Here is an 18,302-nt window from a genome sequence, read left to right on the forward strand (position 1 = left end):
CGCAAACTCCTTCTGGAAAGACGAAGAGAACACAATGACTTGCTGTTCACAAATGATCCCTCATCAAGGTCGCCTTGCACATCAGTATCAACAACAGACACACACACACACACACACACACACACACACACACACACACACACACACACACACACACACACACACAGTCTGACTTTTAACTCGGTTTGTCAGTGAAATAACGGAAAACTTCCTCTGGACTTCCTTGCTGTCCCCAAGCTTTCCTAAGAAAATCGACACACAAACACACACATGCTGAACGTCTGTGTGTGGTATTCTGGTTGAAGCAATTTTGGAAAAATCTTCTGTTGCCATGGAAACAAGGCCTGCCTGGGCTTACATCCTCCTCTCTCTTGCTGGTGGACCCGCCCTTGACGAGACTTTTCCAGAAACATCTGGACGACCCACGTTAGGACGGACGGACGGACACACACACACACACACGGACACACACGGACACACACACACTAACACATACACACACTAACACACACACACACGCTACTCCTCGCCAATAAAGCCTGAACTAAACACTCCCCTGAAAATGACTAGAACACAGTGATCAACAGTGTAATCATGTGCAACCTGTATATAAGGCATGCTGGAGTCGATGATCCGCAGCAGGCACTCAGTGAACACTAACACACTTTTGCATCACATTACCATATGAAACTAATGGAATCGAGTCGGTTTCCATCATATCAAAGCGGCTCCTCATCAGTGAGTCACAAGACCGCTTCCCACGTCACGGTTCAGTATTCACGGTGAGGAGAGGTCTGGATCAAACCGTCTATGCTGGTACACACTCCAGACTATACCGAACATGTGGTGGAACATTCGTTATTAGGACTGCAGCGGTCCAGTGTACGCAGCCGCACGCAGGATTTACAGCTGTGTAGATTGAGGCATGTCATGCAAAAGCAGCCGTTACAAGCTCAAGCTTCTGCCTGGAAACTTTTAGCTATCCAACAGTCAGTGATACTAAGTGTTTGAAAGGTTCTTTATAAATACTTTACCAGCAGGCAACATGCTACTCCATCCCCAGCAGGAGGTTATTGTCCATCTTTGACAACTGTTCTCAATAAACCAGGGAAAACTCCCTCGCTTGTTGGGGTCTTTGTGAATGTTTCAATGTGTACAACAAAAAGGGTCTAAGCTTTGGTGTTTTTATGACGGTTTGATCCATCAGTGCTTTGTTTAGATGAGGAGCGGTCAGCAATAACTGCAGTCTGGATGAACACGCCACCGGGCTGCTGACATGAAACAGAATGAGACTCGCACCTTGTTTCGGCTTCCCTGCTGCCGCCTCATTGGACCATGCAGCCACAGCAGAGAAGGCATCCCTCCCTACCTGTCCAATGTGAGTCTGATGTGTGTTGCATTATTGTCGAATGACAATTTGGGTTTCTGCGACAGAGTGTGTGCAGCATATGACGGTTTGTCTCTGGGGGAAGGAAGCTCAATGTAATACATGCCGAAAGCTGCAGCACACTGAATCCATTTGAATCCATTGTCAAAGGCTGCTGCAGCTCTTTATTTCACCAGCAGGTGGCAGACAGACAGTAATCTGCTGAGGGACTGTGTTCTTATTACAAGCAATCGGCTGACCCGAGTGTCTTGGGCAGACACAGAGAGTCAACCAGTCAGCTTGACAAGCCTTTTGCATTTCAACACACGCTGAACGGCGTATACATAAAAGCAGAGGAGTGACCTTGTGATGCAGGTTCACCATGCAAACCCCCCCCTGGTCTGCAGAGGCAGATAACAAGACAGACACATTATCTCCAACTGGGATGTGTGCGTTCAGGTCATTAGTGCAGCAGGTGAACTGGTCTGACACGGGGAAAACCAAAGTCTAGAACATAAACTCTGTAGGGCTGATATACTTACTGTTTACGAGGAGAATGGAGTACATAATAGGGGGGGGGGGGGGGACACTGACATTGTTAATGACAAAACTGTTGCTCCTAACTTCAGCAATCAACTGACACACGGCTTGTTTAAACCCGTAAAGTGAACATTAACACTCTGGTTCAAAGAGCTGGTGCTGTCCACTGAGTTGTTTGTGTGCAAGCTGCTTTAAGTAAGGTTACTACTTGAATAGACGGCGGCTGGCATGACCGGGTTCTACACCGTGTTTTGTCGGTCCATGCTATAATGTTATACAACAGTTACATCATTGCATGAAAAACGTGCGGCACGAGAGCGTGTGACAACATCTTCTCCCTAGCAAGTTACGTGCATGATGCCTGTAGAGCTGAGAGCTCCGTGCACAGCTCAACTCTTACATGCGCTAGCGTGCATGTGTAGTAGAGGTAAGATCTTAAGCCCGAGCCCGAGCCCGAGCCCGACCCGACCCGAATTTCGGGTCGGGTCGGGTATAAAATGTCAATCATTACGTTCGGGTCGGGTCGGGTCGGGCCGGGCTTCTCTCTCGCTGACTTTTTTTTTTTTTTTTATATATTCACATTTATTTGCATTATTCTATTTAAATGTCTATTATCCACCCCGTCATTGCTCTTCTTTGTCTCTCTGCGCGCTCTCTCTCTCTCCCTCTCCCCGTCTCTCTCTCTGCGCTCTCTCTCTCTCCCTCTCCCCGTCTCTCTCTCTGCGCTCTCTCTCTCTCTCTCTCTCTCTCTCTCTCTCTCTCTCTTAAAGTGCCGCGCTAGATTCTTAGGACCTACTCTGAGTCCTCACAAATAAAATATGAAATTTCGGGTTTGGTTCGGGCTCGGGCCTGCAAATCAAGTTAATTGCTCGGGTTCGGGCCGGGTCGGGCTTTAATCCCGCGGGCCTGGGTCGGGTCGGGCTGGATTTTTTAGGCCCGATCTTACCTCTAATGTGTAGGTGGTATTTGCAGCCCTGTGCAGTCTATTAGCTGGTAATTGACCAGCACTAAGCCTTGCCCTCCTACTGTTCCTGCCTGTTAAACTTCCCATTGTAGAACAGCACCTGGGCTGCAGCCAGCAAGTGCTTTCACTATCGATTAGTCTGCTGATTATATTCTCAGGAATACTGAAAACTGCCACTACAATTTCCTAGAGCGCAAGGTGATGTCATCGAGTGTCTTGTCTTGTTTGAACAACACACTAAAAATATCAACTTTACTTTCACTTTCATGAAAAATGACTCCAATGATTCATCAATTAACAAAGGAATTGCTGATTGATTTCCTGTATGGATCAATCAACAAATGACTGCAGCTCGCTTTGTTTAAAACAATGGAGCCTTCATGTTGAGTGCTGGAAAGCAGCTTCCCAGTTTTGGATGGTGAGTGTTGGTTTTGGCAGAATGTATCCGCTGTGGCTAATTATCATTGACTTTGTGAGTTAGTTGGAAATTCCATCTCTGGCTGACTTTTTAATGTTTCCCACAGGATGAAAATGAGAACCCTGCAAAAAGGACCAATAACAAGTAAGTGCAGTCTCATAACCCTGCTTGCCAGCTAGTGACAGCATGCTCTGCACACACCGTTCAGTGGCTGTAGTGTAACTATACATCATTTATGGTCAGAGGTTCATGGACTTTCCTTCCAACACAGTGAGTTCCTCTTTAAATAAGCATCTGACGGCCAGTTTAACTTCCTGCACCAGTAATGTGCATTGAAAAGCCTTCACTGACCGTCTTCCTTTCACTCACAAACTCATCAGACTTGCCGGAGCTGTGATTTTATACTGAGGCTCTAAAAGACAACCAAAAGCAGAGTTTATTGGTAAAAAGAAAAGAAACTGAGCCACTTGAGTGAAATACTGCAGAACCGTCTGCACGACTGCTCAGCAGGGATTAACAGCACACCAGTGTGTGATCCAACTTCCCTTTGGTACACAATTAGATCAGGCTACTTCATCTTTCAAAAACGGATTTGTCACCAAGTGATCTGAAAGTTAACGAGGATAACAAAAGCAACCATGACTTAATGGTTAACTGCCAAAACATGTGATCAATGGAGAGGAAGTCCTTTAAGGGCTGAAAGGGTGTTGTAAACACCGAGAGGGAAGTAAAACCAGGATTTCAAAACCTTCTTCTCCTCTCCTCCCTTCTCTTCCTCCCCCACCCTCCCAGCCTCCCCCTGCTCTCGTGTTCCTGCTCCATCACATTTGGGCTGACGTTCATCTTTTGTCACGTCCCGTGGAGAGCGGCGCCGCGCGTTCATGTAACATGTGCATCAACAATCTCTCACATCCGTCACCTCGCAGGCATGAAAGCAAGCTCCCAGCTGAGCTTCTCTCCGACACGACAATACATTGATGGTGCATCACGTAGGTTCAATGACTTCAGTTCTAGCACAGACCATATTCAGCATGATTTACAATAGTATCCTGATAATCACAAAATGATAACTAAAGGTGACATTTACACATACTGGCAGCGTTTCCCCTACAATGTTCTCGGCATGGTGGTGCACCAAACCGTCCCCCACCAGAGAAAACTAGGCCAAAATACAATGTTTAAATTCCTATTTGTCACTTCTCTACCATGATAGTGAACTACACTGTTTTTCACTAGTGACTAAGTTATCCCGATAATGGAAATTCACCACGATAAACTTATTGTGCGTATTTTTGATTTTTTAACGTGTAGTTAAGTCCTGTATGGTGCCATCCCTGGACTAGATTAGACAGACAGGTAGCAGAAAGACAGTTGTGCTCGTCAGCGGAGCAGCTCGCCCGTAGTCTTGCAGTTTCCCTGAAGCTCGGCCCAATCGATCTGCTGTATCGTTGTCTTGGCAGCAAAAGAGGCAAGGCGATCCAAAAAGCTGGATGTTGACTAAATGAGCTCAGGGCTGAAAAAGTGCTGCAAAGCGACCCCGATGGTGTGCAAGTGAATTTTAAAAGCGGCGAATGCAAATGCACTGCACAGGGAGATGGATGGCATTACACAGCAAAGTGCAGCGTGTGGACTGAGGGATTAAACAGCGGGTTTGTTGTTTTTGTGAGCTGGTTTAGGGAGGAAACGGCCACAATGTGTGTGGCTCTGGAAGCTGACCACCAGCGACGAACGGGAGTGTTGCCTCAGCAGCAAAACAGACCACAGTGGAAGGCACATTTCAACATTCAGCACTTTAGCTGCATGTTTCTCTCCAGTTCGGCTCAGTGGAAGAATATGCAGAGCTGTCCTTGCAACCAGAGGACCCTGTTTCCTGTAAACATGCCACGACATACTGATGTGTGAGGAAAGGTGACCAACCCATTTAAAGTGGCGTACACAGTTTTCCTGTGAGGGATTCCAGTCAGTTTGACCTCCACACTAAGTGACTCAGATCATCTGGATTCACTGTGTTCATGTTTTGAAACTTCATCTCCACCTTTGTTGATTTTCATCTTTTCTTACTTTATTCACTACTTTATTCTACTTAGGGCCCTATGAAACCCGTTTTCATTTTTTCCAGATTCCATATTCATTTTTCCCAAATTCCATGTTTTCTGCTTTAATTTTTTTCATCAGATGGTGTCTTATCATGTGGTTGATGAATCAAAATTAAGACATTTACTGAAGAAACATTCTAGTAGTTCTAATTGTAATTCCTTGTCATTCAGAGACCAAACACATGTGCATAAATATGTAAGTGTATGTGGAATCATTTATGGAGAAGTCACAATATACTAACCCCCCCCCCGACTTTCATCTGTCTAAAGTCAGTGTATCTGTGGAAACACTCGCCGCTGTTTCAGTTTCACTCTCAGTTGTGAATCAGTTCATTTCTGAACGTTTCTGATTCTGTTTGTAGCTGCTCATCACGGGTTCTTGAGGGTCAAGTCATTGTTGTTGAAAAGTTACAATTAACTTTTTCGACGTGACTATCGATCTGTGTGTGTGTGTGTGTGTGTGTGTGTGTGTGTGTGTGTGTGTGTGTGTGTGTGTGTGTGTGTGTGTGTGCGCGCGTGTGTGGTGTGCGTGTGCGTGTGTGTGTGTGTGTGTGTGTGTGTGTGTTGTGCGTGTGCGTGCATGTGTGAGAAACAGACAGAGAGGAGAGACACTGGATGAAGCGGTGTGTCCGTTAATTACACTTAACACAGTAGAGACTCTCGTCAGTGTGGTTTTGTCCCCCTTTTTCAGCTTAGGTACAGTGACAAACGCTTAAAATGTTAGAGAAAACATCGATTCTTAAATCTAAAATTAACATTGATTTCATTTTCATTGTCAGATTCTGCGATCCCGTCCGCATTTTCCACATCGTGGAAATCAAAGGGCCCTCAATTCTACTAAGTAAAGGAAATCATAAAATAATAAGCTGCTGTACAGTAATGTTTTTTTTATGTAACAAGCAGTGACATTCATGCTATTCTTTGTTTTCCATGGTTTATCTTCTAGGTTTAATGTTCCATCATGAATCATGACTCTTTCCCCCCAGGGATGATTGGATTTGGGCTCTACACAATGGTGGTATATGGCATGGTATATGGATATGGTATATACATAGTCAAATGTAACCTGCACTTTTGTAACAGTTGCGCTCCTCGCATGTGTTCCTTCAGGCCGATTAAGCTGTGTGTGAAATGTCTCAGGCACATTACATACGTAGAACACTGCTTACCTCAGCATGACTCTCTCATCAGCCTCTTGTGAGTCTCGCCTCTAAAAAACATTCCACACAAATGATCTATGCAGTTCCCCATGTTGGTGCTGCAGCCTTGCTTCTGCTGCCATTTGGCCTCCAGCTAGAGCTGGTTGCTGTTTGCTGCCAGCACACAGACGAGCAGACAGTACATCGACAGTACAGCCTTCGGCCTCACCACTCCTCCCCTGCACCTTGAAAGGCAAAGAGCTGAACCTGCCTGAGCAAACAAACTGAGGGACGATCTGAGGTCATCAACCATCACTGCAGGCGAGACCTGAATATCCATTGCATGCAACTGCATTAATCAATTTGAAGCCAGACGGTAAAATCCAGTTCTGAAAAGTGAACACAACGCAGAAATGCCTCAAACTTGCATTCTCTGTACTGGCCATCAGGGGGAGACTCCTCTGGTTGCAAAATGTCAGATTGCATGGAAGTTGATGAGAAAAGGAGCCTACTTCGGATCTCACTGGATGTATTACCTCAGTAAACATTGTAAACATGATGTTTTGGTCTCAATCTCTAGTTTCAAGTCATCTTCAATATGTTTGATGTTTATTTAGTCAATTATGGTCCATTTAGAGTCAGATAGACCAGAATGTAGGGGATGCTTTAGGGCGGGGCTACCCTGTGATTGACAGGCTGTTATGACCATGTTGCTACCACGCTACCAATACAGTTTGCCAGATGACTTTAACATTTAGCTGTAAAGCTGACCTTGAATTATGAAGCTAAGTAGCTTAGCAGCTTCACAAAGAAGCCAGATGGAACCAGACCCAGTAAGGGTGCCACTCAGCTGCTTGTCTTCATCAGATCCACCCGTGGTTCCTCCAAATATGGTCACTTCCGTTTACTGGCTGCAAAAATCCAAGATGGCAACAGCCAAGATGGTGACCTTGAGGCTTCTAAATCGTAGTCTACAAACATCACAAGGACTGCGTCCACTTCTTATATACACTCTATGTTATAAGCAAAAGGAATGTTGTGAACATAACTGTAACCAAGTAACAATTCTCCAGCTTTTGGTTCTTCAGAGAACTTGATCCGTTCTAACATGTCATCCTTCCATAGAAGTTACATTTGGAACCAACACACAGAAATATAATATTGCTAACTGATTGATTATCCAAATCATTTATCGAGCTAAAAGCATTCGGCGGTGACCGTGATTCCAGCCACTCAGACGCCATCTGGTCGGACGAAACAAGCACAAGCGAGCCTCGTGAAGCTTCCAGTTCTTATAAAGGTGCAGAAATACTGTTTTTTGTTTGTCTAGAGCTTGAACATTTTAGTGATCAGCAAAGCCATTTTCTTCTATTTTGGAGGGGAAAAGTCAGTTCGGGGAAACTCTTCAACGTTCTGACATGACATGGGCTAAATTATAAACCAGTTCATCAAACCGATCTTTACATGATCATCTCTCATGAACACAAAGCCCTTTATCTTCTATGTGGAGAATCAAAAGTGTCATTGTTAGAACTGTTTTCATACCAGTGTGTTTTTTGTTTTTTTTATCCAAAGAAGGCAAACTTCTCAGATGAGCAGCAGCAGCTGTAGGAAGTCTACCTCCTTATATAAAAAAGTGGCACAAATGAACCAATTGATTGAGGGGAGTCAAAGGTGCTCTGTGTTGTCATTGTTGGGGGTGAACAGGTTAACAGTCTGCCTCGTGTTGCCGGGGCGATCTGAGCCTGTTACATCATGAGATTAATCACATGTGCGTCCGAGCAGGATTACATTGCATCATCTCTGCTTCCTCTCAGTCAATGGGGGTACGGGCTGGAGTGCTGCGTCAGAGCTTAGTGTGTGTGTGTGTGTGTGTGTGTGTGTGTGTGTGTGTGTGTGTGTGTGTGTGTGTGTGTGTGTGTGGCTGGTAATCAGACCTGATGTACATTCTGATGTGTTCCAGCTGTGTTCTAGCTGGACTCGGGAAACAAGGGGAGGCCGGGAGGAATATGAAAAATGTAAGGGAAGGAAGCAAAGTGGTCTGAGGGATGGATGTAAAATGATGTAGGGAGATGCAGGGAATTTAGGGAGGAGTGTGAAGTGAGGCATGACAAATGCTGCCTATCCTCAGCTGTGGTTTGTGGAAAACCGGTTTGTCCACACGCAAAAAGGAAGAACTCCAAAAACAAAAGCCAACAAAAGCCGACTATCCCCCACATACCACCAGGGGGAATACAATGGTTTAATAAGCTTAAATGCCACAATCAAAAAGCTTATTGTGTGGTTAAAATCTCCTCCGGGTCCTCACATGAAGGAGAACTGTGAGGAATGCTACTGTGATATATTTCTGTTTTCATAAAACAACCAAATTTGAACTCTAACGAGTCACTTGGCTTCTGGCGTTACTAACACGATGCCAAGCGCGTCAGCTGAAAAATAAGCAACCACTTCTTCTTAATGAATTTTTAAGATTTCAGATGATAGACAGATAATGGGTCATTCTTTTTTCCGTTAGTGCTTTGGATCCCCAACCAGGACTCGAGGCAAATTTATGGTTTCTGTGTTCACATTGTTCCTGGTGAGATCAGTATCTGTGCAAAGGAACAGCGTGTCATGGTTAATCAGTAACAACACAGCATCCTCTCTGCCTCTCTGCACGGTTGTTAACGGCAACCGTACCAACATGACTGAACATATTACAGCCTCTGAATTCACTCCAGTTTTTTTATGGACAATCCTTGAAGCAGAGTGAAGGACCTCAGCAGAGCCCCTTCACAGTGTGGACTACGCCCACACCCCAGGGAGCATGAAGTCACTTTCCCTGCAGGTCTGTTCTTTTCAGACAGAAGCAGACGGAGGGTGAGGTGAAGACAGTGGAGTCTTTCATTGGACGCAGAGTAAAGTCTGGCCCAACAGTTTATCAGCCGACTGTGAGAGGACAGGAACACCGGGTGTATCATGCAAGAAATTCTTATCTGCTACAAGGATGAGTTACTGATTATGTCTTGTCTTTTCAATTTATTCATATCAAGGTAGTTAATGCAAACAAACTGCAACAATTAAATGAAAACGTTCCACCTCCTCTCAGTTGGAAATGTCATCAGTAGCCCAGCATTTGAAAGCTATATTTGATATAAATCAAAACATTAAACGCTGAGAGCAGGAGAGGATTCAACTCTGGGCTTTATTAAAATCAAGGTTAGGTTTTTAGCAGTGCTTAATTAGGGACTCAGCTAATGTACTCTGATATGGTTGGTGTGTTTGTGTGTTAGTGTGCATTTTGTATAAAAAAGGAGAAACATCCAAAAATGTGGCCTTGGAGATTTCCCTAGAGTTTCAGAGTTGCTGCTTTGGGTATAATTTTTCCTTCCCCTTCTTTGCTAGGGTTTTTAATCAAACGTTTTATAAAATTCTGGTTAAATTTAGTCTTACAAGTGCAGCCAAATATCCCACAAGCTCAGTTTGCTACAATATTTGAGCCCTAAAGTTATGTGCCAATCAATAAATCAGTCAATCAATCACAAATATGCTACCTCTTCTAAATAAACCATGATGAAAAACCGCACAGCCTGTGTCTGATTTGCAACTTGTTTGGCAGGACAGCTACGGAGAAGCTTCTCTTCTATCTGAAAAATTGAAACGACTGCCCAAAAACATGATGATGACCATGTTAGACCACAGTGACCACAGCAAAATGAGTCGGCTGGCTTTCTGAGGTGTTCAAATGTCAGCAGATGCAACTACAATCGTGCCGTTTGTCCTTTGATTATTTAGTGGTTTTACTGTAGCTTATACTCTATCTATGCTCTGCAGTCATGGCAGGTAGCGACGTCATCGCCGTGGGTTACCGGCACCGTGTCAGCAGACTGCTAAGGAGCACTTGAATACCTCCAAGGGTTTGTTCAATATCTTCAAAACGATCTATGGCCCTTCTGTGGGTCCACCGGCTTCAGTAACAACTACACATTCATTAAATAGTCGCTGGTAAAAAATAATATAGTGCAGAGATCCACCCACAGTGAGCACACACCAAGGCAAGGCTGGCAGAGATAAGAGACCTTGTGAGGAGCCTCCGCCGCGGGGTTATCATGAGGTCAAGTCTGCCCTCCCAAACACAGTGATCAGGGACGGGAGGGTGAGGTCACACAGAGGAAGAAACAGAGACCACTCCACCAGAGGCAGTCTGCTTCTTTGTCAGACGGTTAGTTTAACCTTGAGCTTTCATATCCACAAACCTTCAAAACCTCGCCGGGTTGGTTTCGCTTATGTGATTGCAACTTGTTATGAAACCCACAACAAGGAGCTGTGACAGGACTGGGCTGCTCAGCCACACATTGTTTGTGTCCTTCCCCGCTGTTTCCAACAATGCTGTGGCAAAATGTAAGTGCTGCAAAGGTCAACACATGCCGGTCTACGCCCAAAGAATGGTGTCCACCACAAACCTTTGGTTGCTTTTGTTCCACTGGTGCCTCTGCAGCTAAAACGGCTTTAAAGCTGTTTGCCTGTCATTTTTAGCCAGTTATTTGATATAATTAATTTACTATATGTATCATATTTAAGTTAAAACATGTTATTTGTCATTATTATACTGCATTTATCTTTTATTGGTTTCAATTGTATATTTTTATTTTATTTGAATAATCTAGTTTGTATTTCACACTGTTTTAATGCCGTTACTGTAATTACAGTTTTCAATTATCTTTCATAAAATGTTCATGATTTTTGAATAAGATTCATCTCAGTGTAGCTGTGGATTAATCACGATTAATTACCATTCATAAATAGACCCCCAAAATTCTCATGTCCTCTGTATATTGTTGTGGGAACAGAAAGATAAATGGCAGAAGGCGTATATGCACCAGAATGTGAAGCCTCCACAAATAGCGATGCACTGATACCACTTTCTATCAGAACAAGTAAAAATATTTACATTTCAGTACTTGCCGACAGAGTACTGATATGAGTAATTATAATACCAAAAAGTTCTAACAATAACTCTGAAAACATGACACTTTGAGTTTCCCTGACACAAACAGCAGAGTTTGCAGTAGGGATATCAATTATTAACTGTTTAGCCGTGCTGTCAGTTAAACAGTTAACAAAGAAATATTAAAGATTTAAAAAAAGCTTAGATACTCAGAGGAGCAGCTTTTCATTTAAATTATGAATACAGCGGCCCACCTTAAAGATCAGAACACCTTAAGTGTTTCTGAGCCTGAGCTGCTAGTTGTTGCTAACTTCGGGGCTAACCCCCTTCACTTTATTCATCAGCTAGCTGACAAACAGACAGGAACCTAGCTTGTGTCTACTTGTAGCATTTATTCCCTTACAAATAAGCAGTACCCATAATGCACTGCTACATTCACAGCTGTGATGTGCTGACTTTATACTGACCGTCAAAAATGCTCTCCCTCCCTCACCAGACACGTTTCTGTGAAGCTAATATTAGCTTAAGCAGCTACAAAGTAGAACGTTCAAACTAGAAGATCAGGACGGCAAACAGCAGCAGGAACAGAGGAATGATAGATGAGGTGTGTGTTCATATGAGGTCAGACTCAGCAGGTGACCTCCAACCCGTCTCCTTGAAAGCTCCCTCTGCCCCCTGGGGAACACGAGCAGTAACTAAAGCACCGCTGAACCAGTTCAGGTAACAACAGAGTGGCTGTGCTTCCAAACATTACAAGATGGCGACGGCAAAAAAGCCAAATGCCAGGCTTCAAAACCGTAGTCCAAAAATATTCTATGGCTTTCCCTTTGTCCACATAGTAACACATACTGTTGTGAGAGGAATGCAGTAACAATGGAAATTACCATATAGAAACAATTTTTAATCTCTAAAATATCAAAAAAGTATAAAAACCTGCTGACTACAATTTCTGACTTAACATGTAAAACAGAAAAAGGCAGCGGATCTTAACAGCTGTTAAACTTGAATTTAGAGATGTTTTTATTTAATTTCAGCACCTAAAATTGTATTTAACAATGCAGTTTTTTGGTTTGCATTTTTGTAATTTAAAACATTTTCAATTTGGAATCACCAGGTACAACACAGAAAATCAGTTTATTTAAGTTATACAGTAGGTTTGAAAAAAAAACACCAGCTACTCATGAATAAATGATGAGATGAACTATAAAACACACACACACACACACACACACACACACACACACACACACACACACACACACACACACACACACACACACACACACACACACACACACACACACACACACACACACACACACACATTAGCATTTAGACCAGCCTTTGCAAGGCAATGAGAAAAATAAAGAGGGCTGAGGAGTTAAATGGCTTTTCATACAGCTCGTTAAATGTCTGGCTTTGACCCATCAGCACAAAGAGGACGAGGAAATGAGTGTGTAATCCTCTGTGTTCATGTGTCCACTGAGGTTGTGTGTGTTAGTGCGTGTGTGTGTGTCTGCAGAGGTTCTTTCCCTGAGGGACAGAGTGACCCAGCAGACCGCTACACACAGGCCAATGTTTGCCTCGCGTTACTCCCGTGAATTTGACCACAGGATCAGTGGTGTTTTTCTGCAGGATCATTTGTGTTTATTCACGTCACCCCGTCTAGACGAACCAGGAAGGAGGACGAGGGGGGCTTACCTCCATGTAGACACCGACAATGTTTCATCAATCATGGCTGATAGAACCATTATTGCTGCATGTAAATGTTGCAGCAGTAAGCCTTGTAATCAAACATCGTCCTGTCTGAATTCATAACATCATCCAGAGGTCTGAATTCACTGTGAATCCTAAACCACACTTCGGCTGGTTGACTACAGCGGTTAACAATTTAACCGCTGTGATTTAACTGCAATAAAGTAATAAAAAGGATGCCAAAATAACTACATAATAACAACAATTTGTAAAAAAAAAAATCCAAAGTCATGGTTTGTAAGGTCTGTCTGCAAGATTATAAGCAAATAACTTATAATGCTTGTTTTCTGAATGGAGTTCGGGTCGATCGGAGGTAGGCTATGCTAACACTGTAGCTGCTCCATCAACACTTAAAATAATGACATAAATACAGCAGCGACCTTGCTCTGTTTTGTCTCCATTTGTGACGCAGCGACGTCAAAGAGGGAATCTCAACGCTGAACGGCTTTCAGGACACGCAAGTTTTACGCTTGAGTTGAATTATTTCAACTTGAGCAAATAAAAAAAAAATATACGTCTTTGCATCGACTTTTGATGCAATAGCACCATGTGAAAAATTTGCTTTGAGTTGAGACATCTGGTCAAAGGGACTCACTGCCAGAAGAAATAATCTGCAATGTCGTTAATAATGTAAAAGAAGGCAACCTGATAGCTGAGTGGTTGGAGAGTTTACCACTGGAGCTCATTAATCATCTTTGCCCCGGTCTGAATGTCGGCTGGTCGGACTGTTTGCTGCATGTCAAAATACACTCACCGGCCACTTTATTAGGTACACCTGTCCAACTGCTCATTAACGCAAATTTCTAATCAGCCAATCACATGGCAGCAACTCAATGCATTTAGGCATGTAGACATGGTCAAGACGATCTGCTGCAGTTCAAACCGAGCATCAGAATGGGGAAGAAAGGTGATTTAAGTGACTTTGAACGTGGCATGGTTGTTGGTGCCAGACGGACTGGTCTGAGTATTTCAGAAACTGCTGATCTACTGGGATTTTCACGCACAACCATCTCTAGGGTTTACAAAGAATGGTCCGAAAAAGAGAAAATATCCAGTGAGCGGCAGTTCTGTGGGCACAAATGCCTTGTTGATGCCAGAGGTCAGAAGAGAATGGCCGGACTGGTTCGAGCTGATAGAAAGGCAACAGTAACTCAAATAACCACTCGTTACAACCGAGGTATGCAGAAGAGCATCTCTGAACGCACAACACGTCGAACCTTGAGGCGGATGGGCTACAGCAGCAGAAGACCACACCGGGTGCCACTCCTGTCAGCTAAGAACAGGAAACTGAGGCTACAATTTGCACAGGCTCACCAAAATTGGACAATAGAAGATTGGAAAACATTGCCTGGTCTGATGAGTCTAGATTTCTGCTGCAACATTCGGATGGTAGGGTCAGAATTTGGCGTCAACAACATGAAAGCATGGATCCATCCTGCCTTGTATCAACGCTTCAGGCTGGTGGTGGAGGTGTAATGGTGTGGGGGATATTTTCTTGGCACGCTTTGGGCCCATTAGTACCAATTGAGCATCGTGTCAACGCCACAGCCTACCTGAGTATTGTTGCTGACCATGTCCATCCCTTTATGACCACAGTGTACCCATCTTCTGATGGCTACTTCCAACAGGATAACGCGCCATGTCATAAAGCGTGAATCATCTCAGACTGGTTTCTTGAACATGACAATGAGTTCACTGTTCTCAAATGGCCTCCACAGTCACCAGATCTCAATCTAATAGAGCACCTTTGGGATGTGGTGGAACGGGAGATTCGCATCATGGATGTGCAGCCGACAAATCTGCAGCAACTGTGTGATGCTATCATGTCAATATGGACCAAACCAGTACCTTGTTGAATCTATGCCACGAAGGATTAAGGCAGTTCTGAAGGCAAAAGGGGGTCCAACCCGGAACTAGCAAGGTGTACCTAATAAAGTGGCCGGTGAGTGTATATACTCTATAATAATGGAGTGAAGAGGTGACTGTCCTAGAGAAGGAGGGGAAGTGATAATCATTTCATTAACAGCACACACTTTGAGACAGTCTCCTCAAAGACAGTCGGGATGTTGCTCTTGTTGGACAGACAGTGTGATATACTGGTTTATGCTTATGCAGTTTTTCTGGAGGGAACCAGTTCAAAGAATCTGGAAATGTTGTCTCTTCCCACCAGCCAACACCACCTTAAGCACTGGCTTGTGTGGGCATCTATCAGGGGAGGGAACAAACAAAGTCAGCCTTGCCTCTAAACATTAGGGTGGCCATCACAAAAGCCTCCGCGTGATACATCCAGACTACTTCCCCCCGCAGCAGCTCCTTGCTTGGGGGGGTTGAGGAACCAGCAAATTGGATTTTCACAGCTCCACTCTGCTTTGCATAAACCCCATGCTCGTCCTATTCATGATGTAATTTGTCTGCTTGGGATTTCAAAGACACTCAAATGGGGCAGAGGGTGCTTTAATGGCCCGGAGCGGTGTCCTCGTTAGGCCTTTCTGCAGCTGATAAAAGGAGGATTTAAAGGAAGCGTGGAAGACGACAAATACAGTTCATAGTTAATTCATATATTCAAAAGGGCAATTTCTGTTTGATTGTCCCAATGTGATGTTTCTTATATTGGCACTATCAAAGCTGTGCAACCTGGAAATTACAGCAATGGAAAATGTTTTGACGTTGCTCCATTCATGACTATTAGTGCTCTTCTCTTTTTTATATTTTATTTCAGAAACATTTCACCACCTAATGGAACCATTCAGAGCTCTCCTTCACTCACAACATGTAGTTAAGATGTAAATTACATGTTAACATCACAAGGACTGTAATTTAACAATCAATCCACTCTAGTGCTATCATTTCATTCTCCAAATTAACTGCAATGAACTGCACTGCAATTGCACTTGAAACTAATCTTATCTTATATCTATCTATCTATTCTATGGCATTTCTTTTATAGATTTGAAGCTCTTTAAAGTGCCTTTCTTGTACTATAATATGACTTGTAATGACTTATTAATGGACACTATACAATAAGGTTTTAATGAAAATAAACTTGCCTTTCTCCCATGTATTGGCCATGAGGAGATTCCATTCCACATAATGTATTCTGTGACATTTTGGCAGCTTGACGAACGACACTGAAGAAGATGGATCTCTCACAGAAATACAGATTAAACTCCAGAGATCTGGTATGTTGTGAGACTATAACGTCAGAATCAACATGGCAGTACAGTACAGCGAGTCAGAGCCATGAAAGCAGCAGAGTTTTAACATGTCAGAAGGGTACGCAGGGAGAGCTGCAGCTTGGACCAGAGTGAGCACATTTCCAGCCTGTTAACTCAGAGGTTTGTATTGCCAGGAGTACACAGCATTGTGTCTGGCAACGTAAAGCTGCTGGATCCAACACCAAGTCTGAGAGAAGGAGATGTTCTCTACATCAAATCATGAGCATTCAACTTCAGACCCCACCCAAACCAGGCGGATGACCAAGTATTTGAATCTGATTTGTCTCAGCAGGACAAGACAAAGGTATCTTGTGCGTGAGGAGAGCAGCAAAGTATCCCACGTTTTCATCATCATCTTCAGAAACGTATGAAAGAGGTCTTGCTGGTCTAATGACACACTAGCCTCTCACGCTATTCAGAGGAACAACAATAAATTGCTTTCATAAGAGCTGCACTCCTGCATCCAGCCGACTGCTGGGATGGAACCCATCTTCATAATTCACAGCAGCAAGCCATTACTTTTCCAAAGCACAGTCAGGCTTTCTCAGGCTACGTAATACAACGCTAGCATGCTACATTATTCCCGTAGGGGTCCTGCTGCGCTGACTGCCAGTATAAATGTGTGGTTTGGCCGCTGGGTTAGCGCGGTTAACCAGGCGCTCTGTTCTGGGTCTCAGCCCAGGCTGTCTGTCAAAGATCAGTGAGCATGGAGAGTAATGGAGTGTTTTCGGGGGTCCCCATGTTGGTGTTGAAGTGACGTGACCCTCCAGCACTCCCACCGCCTGGGTCTTAGTTAGAGGTCAAGGAGGATCAGCACTGCTATTTGAAGTTGTGTAAAACAAGCATTGCATTAATGAGCTAGCATTCGTGTCCTGATTTCACTTTAATACTTGTTATACGTCATTTCACGGGAAATTGGTTTCCCTGTTTGATTCTGGCCCAATTAAGTTTTCCATTCGCTATTTTATGGTTCCTTTTTAACGTCTTAATGTCTAAAGCTCCTTGTAAGCTGATTTTCAAAGAATGTGCTCTACAAGATTATTTGTATATTAGCCATTTGTATAAGATTAGCATTTAGTGAGTTAAAAAATTCTCAGATTCAGACATTCTCCATATTTTTTATTGCCAACAAAAGGACCCAAAGCAATAATTACTCGATCCTGTATTGATCCTGTTGACCCTGTAATGCTCCGGTATTGTGTATTGATAACTTATTCCTCCAAGTCAGAATGTACTGAAAGACGGGCAAACACATTGTTGGTTTTGCTCATTTCGTAATGATATTCAAGAGGAAATACTGATACCCATTAGAATAAAAACCTTCACCTTTACATCCTTTCCACCCATTATGCAACAGTTACAGGGAATGACAATAGGCTGGCTGGCTCAGCCGCCCAAGGACAAAGCAAACTAAACAGAACTAATTGTCTGTGTAAACCAAATTCCTCACCAAATTAAAATCTACTATTGGTAACAGAGATCAATACCCTCCTTCAATCTGGTCAATGCATGAAATCCTACTTGTTCAACTCAACACGACATCCAGATAACCTTGAAGCAGAATCCATCTTTTTAGAAAACATTGCAGTCCACCTTTTTTAAATTCACAGCCTGCAGTGAAAAAATGTGCGTATTGCAACACAGACACGGTCCAATGCAGGTGATCAGCCAGACCAAACAGCTCTGCTATGACTCAAGACACACAGACGTGGAAACGGATGGGGAAAGAAGGGATGAGGAGGAGGTAGAGGAGGAGGTAGAGGAGGCTAGCCAAGAAGATGATGGAAGGCAAAGCCAGAACACAAACATGGAGGTTATTAGCATGAACTGTAACCGTGTCAACAACGTGCAGCAGTCTGAAAACATAAACACACACCGACAT

The 18,302-nt window shown here is 43.6% G+C and overlaps 1 protein-coding gene across 1 annotated transcript in view; it reads right to left on the reverse strand.

Moving 5' to 3' along the window:
- mast2 (microtubule associated serine/threonine kinase 2) overlaps positions 1-18,302 on the reverse strand; it is a 170,308-nt gene that overhangs the window by 130,240 nt on the left and 21,766 nt on the right. Inside the window, 1 exon segment of the mRNA XM_084012386.1 lies at positions 1-12. This exon segment is cut by the window's left edge and continues 139 nt beyond it. Within this exon segment, the coding sequence (XP_083868512.1) occupies positions 1-12 (12 nt within the window).

Source organism: Eutrigla gurnardus, assembly GCF_963514095.1.
Source record: "Eutrigla gurnardus genome assembly, chromosome: 6".
In the NCBI taxonomy this organism is placed as follows: Eukaryota; Metazoa; Chordata; class Actinopteri; order Perciformes; family Triglidae; genus Eutrigla; species Eutrigla gurnardus.